Source organism: Delphinus delphis, chromosome 1, assembly GCF_949987515.2.
Source record: "Delphinus delphis chromosome 1, mDelDel1.2, whole genome shotgun sequence".
Lineage (NCBI taxonomy): Eukaryota > Metazoa > Chordata > Mammalia > Artiodactyla > Delphinidae > Delphinus > Delphinus delphis.
In genome coordinates this window covers 154,055,386-154,074,209 of record NC_082683.1, presented here as the reverse complement: position 1 = coordinate 154,074,209, position 18,824 = coordinate 154,055,386, and the positions used below count along the sequence as shown (strand labels likewise).

The following is an 18,824-nucleotide window of genomic DNA, read 5'->3' as shown; positions in this document are numbered from 1 at the left end:
CAAAAGCAAATTACATCATGCAGAATTCCTTTTACTTTTAAAGGATTTTGATAATTCTGTTGTTTAAGCATTTAAGGCGAAGTAATGCAATGAGAGCATCAGGCTTAACAAAGCTACACTACGTTGTTCACATAGTAACAGTTGTTTAGAGATGCATTTTTACTTCTCGGTTTGTTCGTGGCTTGAACATCCAAATGGAAAATAAACTGGAATCTTAATGGTAAGTTTATTGTTGAAGTTTATCCAGTTGTGTGGGTGACGTGGATAACACATGTGCAAGACGATTTATTAGTAATTATTTTGCTAAGAAGCATAATGTTGTGGGCCTATCTGGTGCGCCATTATTGGGAGGGTGATCTTGATAGACTACCCATTAGATTCTTTCAACACTTAGTTCCAAGACTGCCAGTGGTCCTCCAGCTTCTTATTAGATTAAGGCTGTGCTGAGATTCAGGGGCAGCTGGATCATGGGGAAATGTAGCTCCATGCTTATTACTCACAATAAACTATCCCAAGCCCACCCTAAGATCTCTTAGTGGTGTTTATGCCATTTATATCACTATTATCTTTTCCCATATAAAACACTTAGAACAGTCCCACCTCAAAAGCTTTAAAAGTATTTTGAAAAGATATTATGAACATCTAAATTATCTTGGCAAAGCGTAAGATGCTCATCATCACGACACAAGATAACTAGTATTTTTTGTGCAGTATATGTTTTTCATATTCCATATGTCATTTATTCATAAATTTACTTATTCACTCATTCAGTAAATACTGATTCAATAGCTACTTTTGCTATTGCTATGCTACATGTCAAGCTTATAGCCTTAAATGAGACAGAAAATTCACCCCGCTGCCCTGATTTTCATCTAACCATTCATCCTGTCTTGGTCATGTTCTCTGGAGGTCCTGTGATAGAGCATGTAACTTGTCCAATCTCAATCTCTCTAGGTTACTGTTTGACCAATGACCTTGAAATCATTTTATAAGGTTTGTTAGAAGTTCAGTCCTCTTATATATTAAGTTAAATAGTTTGATTTGACCTCTACATAGAACTATGTGTGGGCCATGCAGAAACTAAATTTTGATCTTATTGATACCGCCACAAATGTACATCTATTGAATTCAAGGCATTTAAAAAACCTATCAAAACCAATTTTCCTTATTAATAAAATTATGGAGCATGAGAATCTGTTGGAGGGTTGCAAAATGAGAATATATATCATTAAACCAAACAAAAACGGAGTATTGTACCTTGAAAAAAGAGGTTGAGATTACTTGCTAATTCACTATTATTCTCTTCAGCAAACATTTATGCAGGCCTAATTATGGTAGTGTTATGTGAAGAAAACCTGCAGACATTCATCTTGCCCTCTAGAAATGTATGATTTATCATATAATTAGTATCTATTGAATACAGAAATGTAAGAACTTGCTTATGTTCATTTGCTTCTGATTTTCTTTTCTGCAGCGTCCCTATATTTACTTACACTATGTTTTTCTAATCCTCATCAACACATTAGCACCTGTTTTTTGATGTTTCTTTGTTTTATTTTAGTCACACTCTTCCCTGTGCTTAGAGTTTAGAAACTTTACTATTAATCTTTCTGGGCATCTGTTCTCCTTTCTTGTATCTATACTCTGAAAATTTCCCCATGTGCCATAATTCAATTTACCTTTCTGGAAAGCAGTGCTAATAATATTTTCCTAGGCCACAGACTCCTGGAATAAAATGAATAAGATGATTGTAACAAGATAGGTGGACCACCTGACTTTGAAATCCCCAAACAGATGTAATATATTGCTCTGCCCAGGGCTACCAGACAGGAACACCCAGGGATTCTGAACATGACCAAGGCTGTAAGCACCTGCTCATTATTATAGGCCAGCATTCTTCACAGATCCTCTTGCCATTTTAATTTTATAAATAATCCACAAAAAGAAGACATAACTGGCTGATGCTATTTAGGACTGCCAGCTCCCCCACTCAGCCGAGTTGAAGGCAAATTTATGGAAGTGGATTTCCTGAAAGTACTTTAAAGAAAAGTAAAAATCATTCAGTGTGTAAATAATGAAGCACAATAGCTACCACCTGTTGAGTATCTACTATGCACAGGGTACTATTCCATCTTCTTCTTTATATATATTCTTATTTGATTTTCATACCAGCTCTGCAAGGTGGGTTTATTACCTCTATTATTACCTCTATTAAGGAGAGTTACAGAGAATTTAAGTAACGAAAGCTAGTGAGTATCTCCAAAGGTTTTGTTCTTCCCACAATATCACACTACCTCCTGAGCTTTAATAAGAATCACAGAATATGTGGGTATATACTGACAAGCAGCTTAGACTTTGAGAAGACCTTGACTTTGAACTAAAGGGATGCGTAAGTGATGAAAAAATCCTCCTTTGTAGAAAAAGAACATTCTATGCAGGGAGAGACTTGATTGGTAGTGTGAACAAGATGACTGGGACACTTAATAACAGTCTCTGGACACATGACAAAGAGGATGATTGGCAGTTGTTCTTTATTATTGACAAAATCAGTGGAGTGGAGGCCAGAGGTAGAAGAAGTTACCAATTAAAATATTTGCAAGATGTTAGATAATAATTAAAAGGGGCACTGTAGTAGCCCATTACAGGTAAAATTTAACAATTATCTTATTATTAGCCAATATAGGCATGGAAGTGAGGAGAGTAATTTACTGCATAAATTAAAGTATTATGTTCCAACTATTTCCCAGACTACTGGGAAAATATAATGTTTTCATTGTCATATAAACCTCTACATAGTTCGTATGTAGAATACTGTATACAGAGTAGTAAAAGCTAGAACAGTCTGGCCAACCACAGACTGCAGGCTCACTTAGTGCAGCATAAATTTTTCTAGATGCCTTAACATTGCCTGTTAACATTGCCTCTAGTAATGGTCCATATCATTAGAAAAATTGCTGATAGTATTGGAAATTCATATTACAGGGCAGGGTGTGATGCAAGCAAGAACACTTTTTAAAGTTTAAAGTGCTATATAAATGCCAAATAGAATTGTTTGTGGAAGGTTATTAACATATAGCAAAATATGTCCCATCTATAAAATGAAGGAACCAGATTCTGTGATTTCAGGAAAAACCTTCAGTTTCAATGTTCCATAACTTTATGTTCTCATGGACTGGTCGCCATGCAGTGTTGGTCATTGCACAGTCACTACCAGGAAGCAGAGCCATCTTAGTACCTTATGTGGAAGAGCTGAAAGAAGAAGTACAAAGACAGGCTTTTCAGAATGCTGAGAATTCCAATGCAAGAATGTGTTCAAATGGAACAAGATAAAATTCTACATGGCTATAAGTCAACAGTTTTAAAGAGAGCTTTTATATGTGTTTTTTGGTTTGTTTATTTTCATGAAACAGTTGAGGCACTCCATTTGGGAACACTAATGGCTGCCCATGGCTACTTCTTTCCAATCTCGGATCATGTCCTCACACTCAAGGATGATGGCACCTTTTACCGGTTCCAAGTAAGTTTAATAAAAATATTCTTTAACAGTAAAAACAAGTCTGCATTTTCATTGTTTTATAAAAATTTTGAAAATTATGACTTATTTTACTTTGACTTAAGCTAGTTAGAATCTAATGATTTGTGAAAGCTAAATTGTGTGATGATTTAAATTATATTTTATATAAAATGTTTGAGAAAAATTCAGAGAGTGACAATGGAATTCACGAAGATGAGAGAGTTCATCTGTAAGTAACATTTATTTGCTAGGAAGGAAGTTGAGAGATTAACTAAATTTGTTATACTCTAGACCCTGCGTGATCCAGAGCCATCTACAGTCCAAGCAAATAGTCATGGGAATGCTTGAAGCTCCAGGATAGAATTTAGCTAATAAATACATATCTTCTGCATGTCTGAGACCTACAAGTCTATGAAGACTGACATGCATGATGCTTTGCGTGCATATACTTATCTGAGACAGGAAGCCACCTTAGATAACTTATAAACTGACAAGAGTCGTTCTAGGTCATTTTTCAAATGAGATACCTATAAAGAATAATCTTTCAGGAAATGATTGTGGACTCTAATTTCAGTTATTGAGCATTCAGTTGACACTTGAGTTTACAGTGGTTTACCTGAAGTGTATTCTACATTTCATTAGACATTATGGTTCATTAGTAACTGACTGGAAGATTCCAGCCTAAAAAAATTAAGGCATATATGCCAGAGTTCAAACTCTAGCTCTAGGTATTTTCAGAGGATTCTCCCCATCGTCCAACTTTTAGACATTGGAGCATTCTTCTCACTAGCTCTGAATGATTAGATGTTCTATATCTAAATAAAGTGACTTGGATGCCTAAGGACTTGCTTGGACTTTGCAGTTGAAAACAGAGGGAATATGTTTTAAAAAATTGTTCTCAAAGATCATTGTCCTCCTAGAAAACTCTCACTACCACTTCCTTAGGGCACGTCTATCGAAGGCAAATAATCATAGGACTTTCTGCACTGAATGGCTAGTAAATAAAGCAGTCTCCTGAAACTGTGATACTGACCTAAGTATTCAAGCAGTTTAAATTAGTTGAATCACTTAATTTTAAAAGGCTTTAAAATAATGAAGCTTTATCCTTTATAGAGTTAAATTTAAGGTAATGGTAGCTTAAAACAGCTTATTATTAAGTTAGAGTAACTTGTGGTCCTAAAGTTAGCAATTTAATAAATAGAAATTATTAGTGATTAGCAAACAAATTATGTATGTGTTACTAACACTTTTTGATTTTTTAAAAGGAGTTACTTTGCTATTGCAGGATCACATTTTCCATAAAATTTTATTTTCTTATACAAGTTTTTCATATGCAGACTCTAAGTAAACATTAGGCCTAAAAATTTCTTACAAATTCTAAATGAAATGTATTTTTTTAACAAAAATACCAACTTTTATCCATCTTCGCTATCAATATTACAAGTAAAATCATCTGTGTATAATATAATATATTTATAAGGGAAACATTGAATATAGTCTATCTGTTAACAATTATCTAATTCAAAAATTTCCCTCAAAACAAACTAGCTGAGACATGGCCTAAAATTAGTGGTGATGTCTTGAATTAGTATAATTTACAACCTTTAACTCTGCTGTTGTCATTTCCAGACTGAAGTTAGTAGGCAGACAAGGTGTTCTTTTCTTTTTTGCGGTATGCGGGCCTCTCACTGCTGTGGCCTCTCCCGTCGCGGAGCGCAGGCTCCGGACGCGCAGGCTCAGCGGCCATGGCTCACGGGCCTAGCCGCTCCACGGCATGTGGGATCCTCCCAGACCAAGCATGAACCCGTGTCCCCTGCATCGGCAGGCGGACTCTCAACCACTGCGCCACCAGGGAGGCCCCAGACAAGGTTTTATTGTCATGCTCATGGGTCAAAGATGAGCAAAGCTGGGAATGGATCACCCTGCATTCTGCAGAAAAGGAGAGACTGTTTTTAAAGAACTTTACAACAAAGCAAGGGAATGAGTACAAATGATAAACTAATTACATCACTACTAGGTATAGGCAGAAGATTATCAAGTTCAATATGCCTAAATAGATGATAGATAATCTTTTAAATTACATGAATTAATGTTAAATATTAAATGTTAAAGATTTTAATGACACATCCACATTCAAAATAGGATAGAAACATGACATATTTGTAAATCTAATAACCATACAATCTAAAAACCAAGGGTTTAAAAACAAACAAAAGAAACCCCAGAAAAATCAGGGATTATTTAATTCCTGCTACAGTGTCTACCAAGGCATTAATTAGTTTATATTTGAACAGCTCTAATAACAGAAAATACATTATTGTTCAAAGTGTTTACTTCCATTTTTGTGTTGGTTCCAAGCAGCATTAAGTTCTTTATTACATTGAATTGAAATTCAACTCCATGGAAGGATTTTAAAAATCATGGGTTAAAATAGGAAACTTGCAATATTGTGTTTACAATTACTCCAGTGAATGATTGAGATTCTAACCATCATTAGGAATATGAAAAAGCTTTGGGGCATGAGTTTGAGGCAAACAGAACTCTTACTTTAATTTCACTGGTATGCCGCAGTAAATGTGTCTCAATTTTTCAATCATATGATTTTTGTATTTACTGTAAACTTGCAATTGTCTAATTTATCCTCCTTAGCTAACTGAAATTGAGTTCTGACATGATTATCCAGGTCACTTTCATGACTTTCATCACATTAGTATAGGTGCCAAAGATTACTGAGCAATGGCTAGACAGTTTTGGATCTGTTTTATTATGGCTAAAGAAGCAAACTCTGAAAAGCAGAGAAACTCATACATTAAAATGTCCTAAAGCCTAGTTTGACTGTGAAAGTAAATTTTTAAATTCCAACAAACTATAGGAGTTTGTTATTTAAATTTTCTTTTACTACAAATCAAAATATTTTTCCTAGAAAAAAAATCTTGCAATATTAGTGAAGAGTGTTGGTTTTGTGCCTTTTCCACATAATATCACAGGATAAAATAGCTTCATTCATTTATTTTTACAGTCAGGAAATTTTCACTAAAGTAAATGATAGAAAAATAAAGAAAAATTATAAGAATGCTATTGAAAACATTCCTTGTGGTTTTGAGAAAAAAAGTATGTGTCTGACCAGTCTGACTAGAGTATATATTTTTAGTTAGATAAATAGGTATGCATACGCATGCGTGCACGTACACACACACACACACACACATACACACACACACACACACACACACACACCCCTCCCAAAATAAAGAAGCAACCCAAAGGGAATAATGCATTCTATGAGAAGTATCTCAAAAGCTAGCAGCCCACATGAAAGGAAGATTTTTTAACTACTTTGTTTCTCTATGGTTCTCCTAGAGTAGTGACCCAGTTTTACTCTCAGACTAGGTTAAGTGGATTCATTTGCCAAGGAGGGGGTGCTGTATAAAGCCTTGATATCCCCCTTTATCTAGTGCTTCAGCTTTTTTACCCTCTAAATGTATTCTGTCACTTTGTTCATATATATACAAAATTAGTATTAGTATCCTTCTTTATGATACTGGAGCAATTCCCAAGAAAGCATAGAGGGTAAATCAAATCCCCTGGGAGTCCTAAACTGTTTGGAAGGGCTCTCTCCCAGAGATTCAAACAGTTCTCCCAATTACCCTTTTCCCCCCTTGAGAGTCCCTCTTCTAGAAGGCAGAATTATCAAACAGGTAATCAGAGATTACCCTAAATATGCTTGTTACACACAGATTGTTAATATAATTGACTAATAAATATAATTAAGCCCACAAGGCTGACGTCTGTAGTCACTGTTCCATTGAATTCCAGAGCCATCATCATCCAAGGAAACAGTTTGAAAGAGTAGACTGGTGGTGATGGAGTATCCTCGGGGTCTGGAGCCAAGCATGTCCAGCCATGAGGGCTAGAAAAGCCCTATCAGAAAATATAACATGCTGATGATAATAATTGGGTTTTCTCAATCAGATATTTTCTTTGTAGTTTCATCAGTTTCCAGAATTTCACAGAATCATGTATCTGTCTATTGTTAAGCAATCAACTAAGTTATTAGTTAAAAAAAATCATCTCTGACTTGTGCAGTTTAAAAATTTAGAGTAATAAGTGTCTCTATCCAGAAATATTTTTTAAAGTGAGGGGGAAAAGTTGTTTTAATCTAGCTGGATAATGTTGAGAGCTGCATTATATAATTAATAGAACCAAGCAAATGATTGCCAGATCTTAAGGAAAGATTCTGACGGTTGAACTTTTGGATCTACTGAGGGCAATGATGAAATACATAAATCATAAAAAACAATTTGCTAAATTTAAACATAGCTCATCATGAGTCTTCCTGAATATAATACTTTGCTTTCAGTCTTTGTGTATTAACACTTTTTATTTGAATAATGCAATCAGTCCTTTTACCTTTTTGTCAGATGACATACAATTGTAGCAAATGAACACTGTCTTAAATACCTGCTGGTGCTGCACCTATTTGGAAGCTGAACAATTGCTTAGCAAAGTAAATGTAAAAGAAAAACCTTACAATGCCTCTCTGAGTACTTTTTCTGGGTAATAAAACATACATTGTTAGCAAAATTCTAGGTAATTGCTGAAGATAAACACAGCTCATAAACCAGGAACCCCACTAATTCTTTATGTGCCTAACCTAAGTTCCACTTCTTTTCATTCCACAGACACCCTATTTTTGGCCATCAAATTGTTGGGAGCCAGAAAACACAGACTATGGTCAGTGCAATATCTCCTCATTTTATTATTGACAACTAGTGTGTATGGATGAACCCATGCTTGCATTTTATTATTTGTCACTGAGAAAAGAAAAGCACAGTTTTCAGTATGGGACTAATATTTCTAACATTGAATTTATGAATGGCCTTGTTTGGAAAGTCACCAAACCTGGTGGCAGCTTATTCCATGTTATAGTGCCCCCTGTGACTATTAAAAAAAAATACTTTCTTCTGAATAGATGAAAGAGCTATAAACAAGCTTAAAAGGGTTTTTTGTTTTTTTTTTTCTGTACCACCTTGGTCTACTAGAAAGAGTAACAAAGGGGCTCAGAGAGCCAGAGTTTTAGTTCACGTCTCCTATTTAGCTATGATTTGTGGTAAATCCCTTGCCTTTCCCAGACTCCATTTTTCTCACTATTATTTGAGGCATCCTATGATTCTACAAGCAGAAGGTTTTGTTAAACATGAAAGGCCAAATGCAAGCAAAAGAAAAGATACAATAGGAAATTTAATCATAGTGAATCAACTTCAGTCAACTTAGAATGAACTCAGTTCAACAACCATGATCTTAGTTAAGCTCTTCAAGGAAATAGGCCCCTAATAAGTGCTCATCTTCTTACATCTTCCTGAAGGCTACAGTTTTCAAAAATAATATTGTATGTATGGTTTTTAAATGTCATTTCTACAAGTATTCATTGAGGATTTGTTCCAATGCAAAGTGTTATAGTAGGTGCTAGGGTAACAAGGAGACTCTGACTTTATCTACACTGTTGAGTAACTCATAGGCTAGACGAGAAAAGGGAATTATACAGAAGGAGTTGCTGGGAAGTGCTGAGGGAATATAATAGTGGTATGTGTAAAATATATGGAAGTTTAAAAGAATAAGAGAGTGACTTTGAGGGTTTCTAGAGTGATTTCACAAAAGAACTGAGGGCATCTGAGTTGGATTTTAAAGGAGGGGAGATTTTTCAGGAAACAAGGCAGAGAAGGCATTTGAGGCAGAGTGCCAGCATGTTCAAAGACAGAAACTTCACAGCAATCTGGCTTTTGTTGGCTCCTGGAGAGACGTTTTGTAAGAAAACCATAGGAAAGCCCATGGAGTCATCCCTCATTTTTGTCATTTCAGAAAGTTGAATTTCATAGTTCATCCAAGGGTGGTCAGGTGCCAACCAAAGATTCAAACTAACATAATTTATGGAAGACAATCTGAAAACCAGAATACTGAACCATTAATAGAGAGAATAGATGATTCCTTTCCAGTAGTGGGAATGTTGATTTTTTTTCATCCAGGGTACACATTCTTCAAAACTGACGCACTTGGAGAAAGAAGTTAATTAAAAAAAACAAAAAACAAACAAAAAAAAAAACCTGCCGATTTGTGGATCTGAGTTGGAGAACTTTGTGATGTATTTTCTCCAACCTGGGATGATACCTGGGAATTATTTCACCAAAGAGTATGAAGTTCTAGTGGAGAAAATACCTGCACACCTGAGAAGGAGGTCATGGAGAAAAACCCAGGTGTTGGAGGCAGACAGACCTGACCACAGATACTGCCACAACGATGTACCACATACTAACTGTGTGACTTGGGCAAGCATGTAACATCTTTGAGCCTCAGTCTGCTCACTATTCAAGCAGAAATAATAATATTGACTTTCTAAAGTTGTTGAAATAACCCAAATTAATATGCCTAAAAAACTGGTATTGCTCCTATGATACTTAATAAATCAAAATTGTTTTCTGTCGTCATCGTTATTGCCTGACAGATAAACTGCCTCTGTTCCTTACAGAAAAGCAAATTCTTATTCTTAATGTTCTCTCAGTCCATATTTTGTGTTTTTCATAAATATGTTAGTGTTCCCAATTGCAGTTCGTGTTTCAGCACTTCACAGTAGATTAATGTTTCTGTGGTAAGGCCAAGGAAATGGCATGGCTTACACAGAAAATCATTTACAGAACATTCCTCAAAGTCAGTCATCTCAAAATTATTAATGTCATTCAGTTTAACATTAGCTCTTATTGGTGTCCATTTCAAAGGGAATCATCTTCTAAACTTTCTCCCGAAACCTGGAGAGCCTGCAATTTTTAACTAAAAATAAGCATAGTCTTTATTATTCTATTTGTTTCCCCCCCTGAATAAACATATACCTGTTTAAGTCTCATTTGCTTGGATTATATACAAGTGAAGAATAAAATAATTATTCAATAAAAAGTTATAGAAAAAATTAGAGGAAGTGAGATGATAATGATCTCAGACACTGTTCCACTCCTACAGGCAATGATGCTTTGTCTTCTATGATTTTTCTTTTTAGGTACAAGTATAGAAGCAATTCAAATTATCCAACTTCGAATTTTCTACCACCATTTATTTAAAGAACATTTATAAAGTATGAACACTTGCTTATAAAGAGGATGTTGATACTGTGATGTAGTTGGGTGTGAGGCCCAATAGAAATAATAGTGATTAGTTAGGCTGTTTATTCTGAGACAGCTTGGGGCAGACAGGAGTTTATTGCTTAAAGCAGGTTTAAAGAATGGTTTCTTATATTCTATTAGTATCTAATGTCTATTTCCATCACCAATTCAAACTTACTAGGAAGCCTCTGCAAAACATAAACCTCTTAGGTCAGTTTATGTGGAGAAACACTTTTCCATGGTTACCTTGGTTTTGTAGAAAAATAGAATATGTTGATCATGTTTAATGGCTAAGACAAGGCAATATGGACTAAAGGGCTATGAAAAAACACAGTACTTTGAAAATCAAGTTGTGTAAGATTTCTGGTATTTTTTCACCCAAGTACAAAATTATTCCAATCCAAGCCAATTAAAATGGAGTCTGGAATGGACTTCCCAGGTGTATTTGCATAAGAATCATCTAGTATAAAAGGATTGCAATGAGGGCTGGAGGCCAAGACACCAGGAAGTTTAAGAGAACTGTGATAAGAAGTAGAGACAGTAGTGGTGGTAGCAAACTAAAACAGAAGCGAGAGACAGGAAGTTCACTGATATCTCTAAGCACACACATTGCACATTGCAGTTCCTACAGATGATCACACATTGACCAATATCTTTCGTCTGGCTCCTTTTGAGGGTTAAATCTCCAATGTTCATATAGGACTTGAACCCCAAGAAATCAAAATTTCCAATAAAGACAGGAGCTGACCCTATACTTGTATGACTTACGTCACTCACTTCACCCAAATCCTAGCCCTGTTGGAGCATATCTTTATTGAATACTTTTATATTTTGTTCATTGTAGATTTTTTTGCAGTTTTATTTTTTCATATATTACATTAAAGTATTATTTTTCTTGATTAGTGAGTTTTTTGGCACTCCCTTGACTTTCGCCCCCTAGGCAAGTGCCATACTCATCTCATCCTAGGGCCAACTGAGACCAACATATGACAATTGCAGAAAGGCAGAGGTGTTCTCAACATAAGGACCTTTTAACAATGAAAATTGTCCGGAACTTGCATTATCTTGTAGGATGATGGTTGTGCCTCAGAAAACATTCAACCAAAGGCATGTATTTTCTCCAGGATGTTGTGAGGTCTTTCAGGCCTAGGGAGAGAGACTCCACTTACTGACCCTAAGAACTAGACATCACTAAGTTCCACCTGTGAAAACCATGCTGAAATAATATTAGAGTTCTGGTTGGCCAATCATAGCAATTGTATGCTGACATAAAATAATCACAGCAGCTTTGAGATAAATAGTAATTTTTTCCTTCAGGGACAGATTTTAAGTTGGTTAGTTAACATTGGTATAAAGATTGCTATAACCAAATACTGCATTTTGGGGATGGATGACAAGGAATTTATGATTAGAGAGATTGAATACACAATAAATCAGTGAACTTTAAAATAAATGCATGAGCAAAATCAAATTAATAGCATATATAACTTCATGTCTGTGTCTTAAATCTTAGTTGACAAAATACCAATGCCTTAAATCTTTGTATATTAATAATTCCATGATATATAATATTGAAAAACTTAGAATTCAAGATTTGGGGGAAAATAGAAGAACTTCACTTTTCTAAAAATTAGTTTGTTTCTTGACCTAAGACACTGAAATGCTTTCCAAAATATTCATCCCGTTAATAAAATTGTGTGGTGTAGTGCGGTTCCTACTTCATTCTCTTTGGCACTTAAGTTTTAAATTGTTTGTTTCATAAGACCTTTAATAGAGCCTCTACAGTTCTATGTAATAGTCCTACATAGAACACCTAAAACCTTTGCCGTTCACTTTTGATGACTCTGTCCCTGCTATGTCTATTTTTGAACTACATGTTAGTGGTTCCTAAAACCATGTTTTAGAGAAGAATTTTTTAAATTTCTATTTTTGGTACAGTTTTAAGTATACAAAAAATTGAACAGAAAGTAGGAGAATTCCCCTAAACCACCTCAATACCACCCACACTCTTTCCTATTATTAATATGTCACATTAGTGTAGTAAATTTGCTACAATTGATGATCTAATATTGAAACATTATTATTAACTAAAGTTCATAGTTTACATGAGAGTTCACTCTTTGTATTGTGCATTCTGTGGGTTTTGACAAATGTATAATGACATGTATCTACCACTGCCCTAAAATTTCCCAGAGTTCTACCTGTTCATCTCTCCCTCTCTCCTCCTGAACCCCTGTCAACCACTGCTATTTTTACTATCTCCTTAGCTTTCCCTTTTTCAGAATGTTATATAGTTGGAATCACACAGAATGGAGCCTTTTCAGATTAGCTTTATTCACTTTAGTTCCTTCTGAGTCTTTGAATGAAGTTGAAGAACATCTTGGATGTCCATTTGTTCCAGCACCATTTGTTGAAAGCACTATCCTTTCTCCATTGAATTGCCTTTGATCCTTTGTCAAATATTGGTTGACTATATTTATGTGGTGCTATTTCTGTTCTGTTCCATTGATCTATTTGTCTGTTCTTTCTCTAATATAGCACTTTCCTGATTACTATAGATTTATACAGTGTCTTGAAATTGGATACTGTCAGTCCTCTAAATTTGTACTTCTCCTTCAGTATTATGTTATATATTCTGGGTATTTTGCTTTCCAAAAACTGTAGGATCAGTTTTTCAATACCCACAAAATAACCTGCTGGAATTTGGGATTGCAGATCAAATTAGAAATAACTGATATCTTGACAATATTGAGTCTTCCTATCCATAGAACATGGATTATCTTTCCATTTATTTCTTCTTTGATATTTTTCATCAGAATTTGGACTTTTAATAAAGCTCTAGTACTCATTTTGTTAAATTTATACCTAAGTACTTTTTATTTAGCACACTATTTACAGTTGTGTGCTAATGTAAATGGCATCATATTTTTAATTTCAAATTTCCAATTACTCATTACTGATTTATAGAAAAGCAAATTTTATAACATTAACTTGCTATAATCACTTTTTAGTTCTAAGAGTTTTTTAGTTGTTTCTTTGGATTTTCTATACAGACAAATATCTGTCATCTGTGAACAAAGACAGTTTTCTATTTTCCTTTTCAAACTATATACTTTTAATTCCTTTTTTCTTGTCTTATGGTATTAGCTAGCATGTCTTGTAAGATGTTGAATAGGAGTGGTGCAAGGGGACATCCTTGCTTTTTTCCTCACCTTAACAGTAATGCATCTAGTTTCTAACCATTTGTTATCATGTTAGCTCTAGGTTTTTTGTAGATGTTCTTTATCAAGTTGAGGAAGTTTCCTGTCCAATCCTAGTTTTTCAAGAGTTTTATTTACTTATTTGTTTTTGTTTGTTTATAATCAGTACTATATTTCATCAAATACTTTCTTTGCATTTATTGACATGTTCATATGATTTTTCTTCTTTATTCTGTTGATATGACAGATTACCTTAATTGACTTTTAGTCAGCCAGTCTTTCATAACAAGAATAAATCTCACTTGGCTATGATGTATAATTCTTTTTATACATTGTTGGATGTGATTTGCTAATATTTTATTGGGGGTCTTTTTAAAATTGAAGTATAGATGATTTACAGTGTTTTCATGTGTACAGCAAAGTGATTCAATTACATACACATAAATATATACACATATATTCTTTTTCAGATTGTTTTCCATATTAGGTTATTATAAGATATTGAATGTGGTTCCCAGTACTATACAGTAACACTTGTTGTTTATCTGTTTTATATATAGTAGTGTGCATCTGTTAATCCTCAATTCCTAATTTATCCCCCCCCCCATTGGAGATATTTGCATTTATGTTCATGAGAACATTGATATGTAGTTTTCCATTCTTTTTTTTTTTTTTTTCGGTACGCGGGCCTCTCACTGTTGTGGCCTCTCCCGTTGCGGAGCACAGGCTCCGGACGCACAGGCTCAGCGGCCGTGGCTCACAGGCCTAGCCGCTCCGCGGCATGTGGGATCTTCCCAGACCGGGGCACGAACCCGTGTCCCCTGCATCGGCAGGCAGACTCTCAACCACTGCGCCACCAGGGAAGCCCTGTAGTTTTCCATTCTTGTAATGCCTTTTTAGGTTTTGGTATTAGGATAATACTGGCCTCAAAGAGTAAGTTAGGAAGTATTCCTTCTCCTTCTATTTTCTGGGAGCAATTGTGGAGAACTGGTATTATTTCTTCCATTTTAATGTTTGGTAGAATTCACCAGTGAAACCATATTAGCTTTGTGCTTTCTGTTTTGGTAGGTTATCAATTACTGATTAAATTTCTTTAACTGATGTAAGCCTATTCATATTATCTTTTTCTCCTTGTGTCAGTATCGGTAGATTTTGTCTTTCAAAAAATTGGTCTGTTTTATCTAGGTTTATCTGTTTATCAAACCTGTGAGCTAGAGTTGTTTATAATATCCCTTTATTATCTTTTTTAAATCAATGGAATCGGTAGTGAGAGCCCCTCTTTTATTTCTTATGTCAGTAATTTGTGTCTTATCTTGTTTCTTTTAGTTTGGCTAGAGGTTTATTAATATTGATCTCTTCAAAGAACCAGCTTTTGGTTTTGTTGAATTACTTTATTGGTTTCCTGTTTTCAAGTTCATGACTTCTTTTTTTTTTTAGTTCATTGATTTCTGCTCTAAAATTTTAGTATTTCTTTTCTTCAGCTTACCTTGGATTTAATATTTTCTTTTCCTTTTTTTGTTTTCTATGCTGGAAGCTTAGGTTATTGATTTTAGATCTTTATTGTTTTCTAATATATGTATTCAATGCTATAAGTTTCCCTCTAAGCACAGCTTTCACTACATCACAGATTTTGATTAAGTTGTATTTTTATTTTCATTTAGTCAAAACTATTTTTCAATTTCTCTTGGGATTTCTTTGACTATGTGTTATTTACAAGTGTGTTGTTTAATAACAGGCATTTGAGGGCTTTCTAGCTGTGTTTCTGTTATTAATTTCTGACTTAATTCCATTGATGTCTGAGAGTACCCTTTGTATGATTTCTACTTTTAATAATTTGTTAAAGTGTGTTTTATGGCCTAGAATGTGGTCCATTTTGGTGCATTACCTGGGAACTTGAGAAAGTTGTATATTCAGCTTTTGTTGGATGAAGTATTTTATAAATTTCAATTAGATCCAGTTGATTGATGGTGCTATTCTGTTCAACTATGTCTTCACTGATTTTTCTGCCCAGTGGATCTGTCAACTACAGATAGATGTGTGTTGAAGTCTTCAGTTATAATACTTGTCTATTTTTCCTTAAGTCTCTCAGTTTTTGCCTCCAGTATTTTAATGCTCTGTTGTTAAGAGCATAAACATTAAGGATTTTTATGTCTTCATGAGAATTAACTCCTTTATCATGTAATGCCCCTATTTATTCCTAATAATTTTTTTCTGCAGTCTACTTTGTCTGAAATTAATTTATCTACTCTTGTTTTCTCTTTATTAGTGTTAACATGGCATGTCTTTCCTCCCCTTTATTTGTAATCTATCTGTGTCTTTATATTTAAAGTGGGTTTATTATAGACAGCACATAATTAGATCCAGTTTTTAGTACACTCTGACAATCTTTGTCTTTTAATTATTATATTTAGACCATTCCCACTAGAAGTGATTATTAGTATTGTTGGATTAATATATATCATATTTGTAACTGTTTTCTATTCATTTCCCTTTTTCTTTGTCTTGCTTTATTTTTCTTTTTTCTTCCACCCTTTTTCTGCCTTCCCTGATTTTAATTGAGCATTTTATATGATTCAATTTTCTCTTGTATCTAAGTATATCAATTATACTTCTTTTTAAATTTTTAAGATTGCCCTAGAGTTTTAAATGAAAATTTGATGTAATTCTTAGCCTTTGTCCTCTATATGTAAGGTGTTCCCTCCTACTCCCACCCCAGCTTTGTTCAAGGTTTTCACTTTGTCTTTGGTTTTCTGCATTTAGAATATGATATATATAGGTATAGTATTTTTGGTATTAATCATGCTTGGTGTTATATATGAGTTTCCTGGATCTGTGGTTTTAATGTCTATTGGTTTCCTAGGGCTGCCATAACAAAATACCACTGACTACGTGGCTTAAACAACAACAAAAATTTTTTTTTCTCACAGTTCTGGAAGAATTGTTGGTTTTTATTTTGTTCAGCAGTAACAATTTCCAAGCTACTTATAGGATGGACCAACAGTCAGAGAGCATTTTTTTTAAGGGAACTCCTTTATTTTTATATTTTATTTATTTATTTTTGGCTGTGTTGCGTCTTTGTTTCTATGCAAGGACTTTCTCTAGTTGCGGCAAGCGGGGACCACTCTTCATCGCAGTGCGCAGGCCTCTCACTATCATGGCCTCTCTTGTTGCAGAGCACAGGCTCCAGACGTGCAGGCTCAGTAATTGTGGCTCACGGGCCTAGTTGCTTCGTGGCATGTAAGATCTTCCCAGGCCAGGGCTCGAACCCGTGTCCCCTGCATTGGTAGGCAGATTCTCAACCACTGCGCCACCAGGGAAGCCCCCAGAGAGCATATTTTTATAGGGGGAAAAATGAACAGATCATGACCAAGCTTGTTGTTTTTGTTTACTTTGTATCTGCTTTTCTTTCATTTTTTTTTTCTTCAGTATTGAATCCTGGGATGGTCTCTGAGCCAACATCTAAGAGAAATGGAAAACATAAAGTTGCCTCTTTCTGCTCTATGTGTTCTCCCTTCCCACTGGGCTTTGGAGAGTATCTGAAAAGCAACCATTAGTGTCTTTTGAGGTTGTTGTTTTCCCCTTGATTTCCCTGTAGGCAGCTTTGGAGCTGCTCTAGAATGGAAAGGGAGAGAAATGTGGCACTCTCGATTGGAAAAGCATGATATAAGGGCAGAGAAACAAGATAAAAGTGTGTTTAAGCAGAATTCTAGTAAGCCTTTCATGTTCTTAAATTTTATATATGTTCTACTATAAACCTGTAAAGAACATAATTTACATGTTATGTTCCAACATTTTTTCCCAAAAGCTATCATGATCAGTGGTCATTTCTAAATTGATGTGCCCTGGATCAAAATCAGAGGTGGATTCAGAAAGAAGAATAAAATGTCACATCTTACCAGAAATGTCCCATCATGATTCAAAATTACAGATTATCTGGAATAGTTAAAAGTTTAAACCACAAAATGAATAAAATGAAAATCTTCACTGATCCAGCCACTTTGCAGTAATCTAATTTGTGGAAATGATGGACTCCCATACATCTCTTTTAATAAAAATGAAAATCTATATTTAATATTTTATTACTGTAGTTATAAAGGGTAGTATTGGTAATATAATCTATTTTATAAACTAAATATTCACCATGTTTTAGCAAAAACAACAACAAATTATGTCTTAAAAACAAAATGCATTTACTCAATAAACAGAACTACTTTATTGTTTAAGACTTTTTAATTTTAGAGCTAAAGCATTTCAGGGAAGAGATATGGTCATCTGTTAATTATGTATTCTTCACTTCTACTTCTTTGATCTATGGAACTGACAAGTTAGGCAAGGTATTGTGTGATTAAAGTTGCAGGATACAAAATTAATACACAGAAATCTGTTTCACTTCTATACACTAACAACAAAAGATCAGAAAGAGAAATTAAAGAAACAATCCCATTTACCATCACATCAATTTAATTAATTAATTAATTAAATACCTAGAAATAAACCTAACTAAGGAAGCAAAAGACCTATACTCAGAAAACTATAACATACTGATGAAAGAAATCAAAAACGACATAAACAGATGGAGAGATATACCATGTTCTTTGATTGGGAGAATCAATATTGTCAAAATGACTATACTACCCAAAGTAATATACAGATTCAATGCAATCTCTATCAAATTACCAATAGCATTTTTCACAGAATTAGAACAAAAGAATTTACAACTTGTATGGAAACACAGAAGACACCAAATAGCCAAGGCAATCTTGAAAAAGAAAAAATGACTTGGAGGGGTCAGGATCCCTGACTTCCGTCTATCCTACAAAGCTACAGTCATCAAAACAGTATGGTACTGGCACAAAACACATGTAGATCAATGGAACAAGATAGAAAATTCAGAGATAAACCCACACACTTATGGTCACCTAATCTATGACAAAGGAGGCAAGAATGTACAATGGAGAAAAC

General features: G+C 34.5%; 1 protein-coding gene across 3 annotated transcripts in view; it reads left to right on the top strand.

The window, feature by feature from the left end:
• The window catches only part of RGS7 (regulator of G protein signaling 7), a 603,713-nt gene that overhangs the window by 466,167 nt on the left and 118,722 nt on the right, over positions 1–18,824 (top strand). For all 3 annotated transcript variants that reach the window (XM_059996721.1, XM_059996714.1, XM_059996705.1), the window contains 2 exons: positions 3,411–3,517; positions 8,197–8,248. In XM_059996721.1, coding sequence (XP_059852704.1) covers positions 3,411–3,517; positions 8,197–8,248 — 159 coding nt within the window. The remainder of the gene's footprint in view (positions 1–3,410; positions 3,518–8,196; positions 8,249–18,824) is intronic.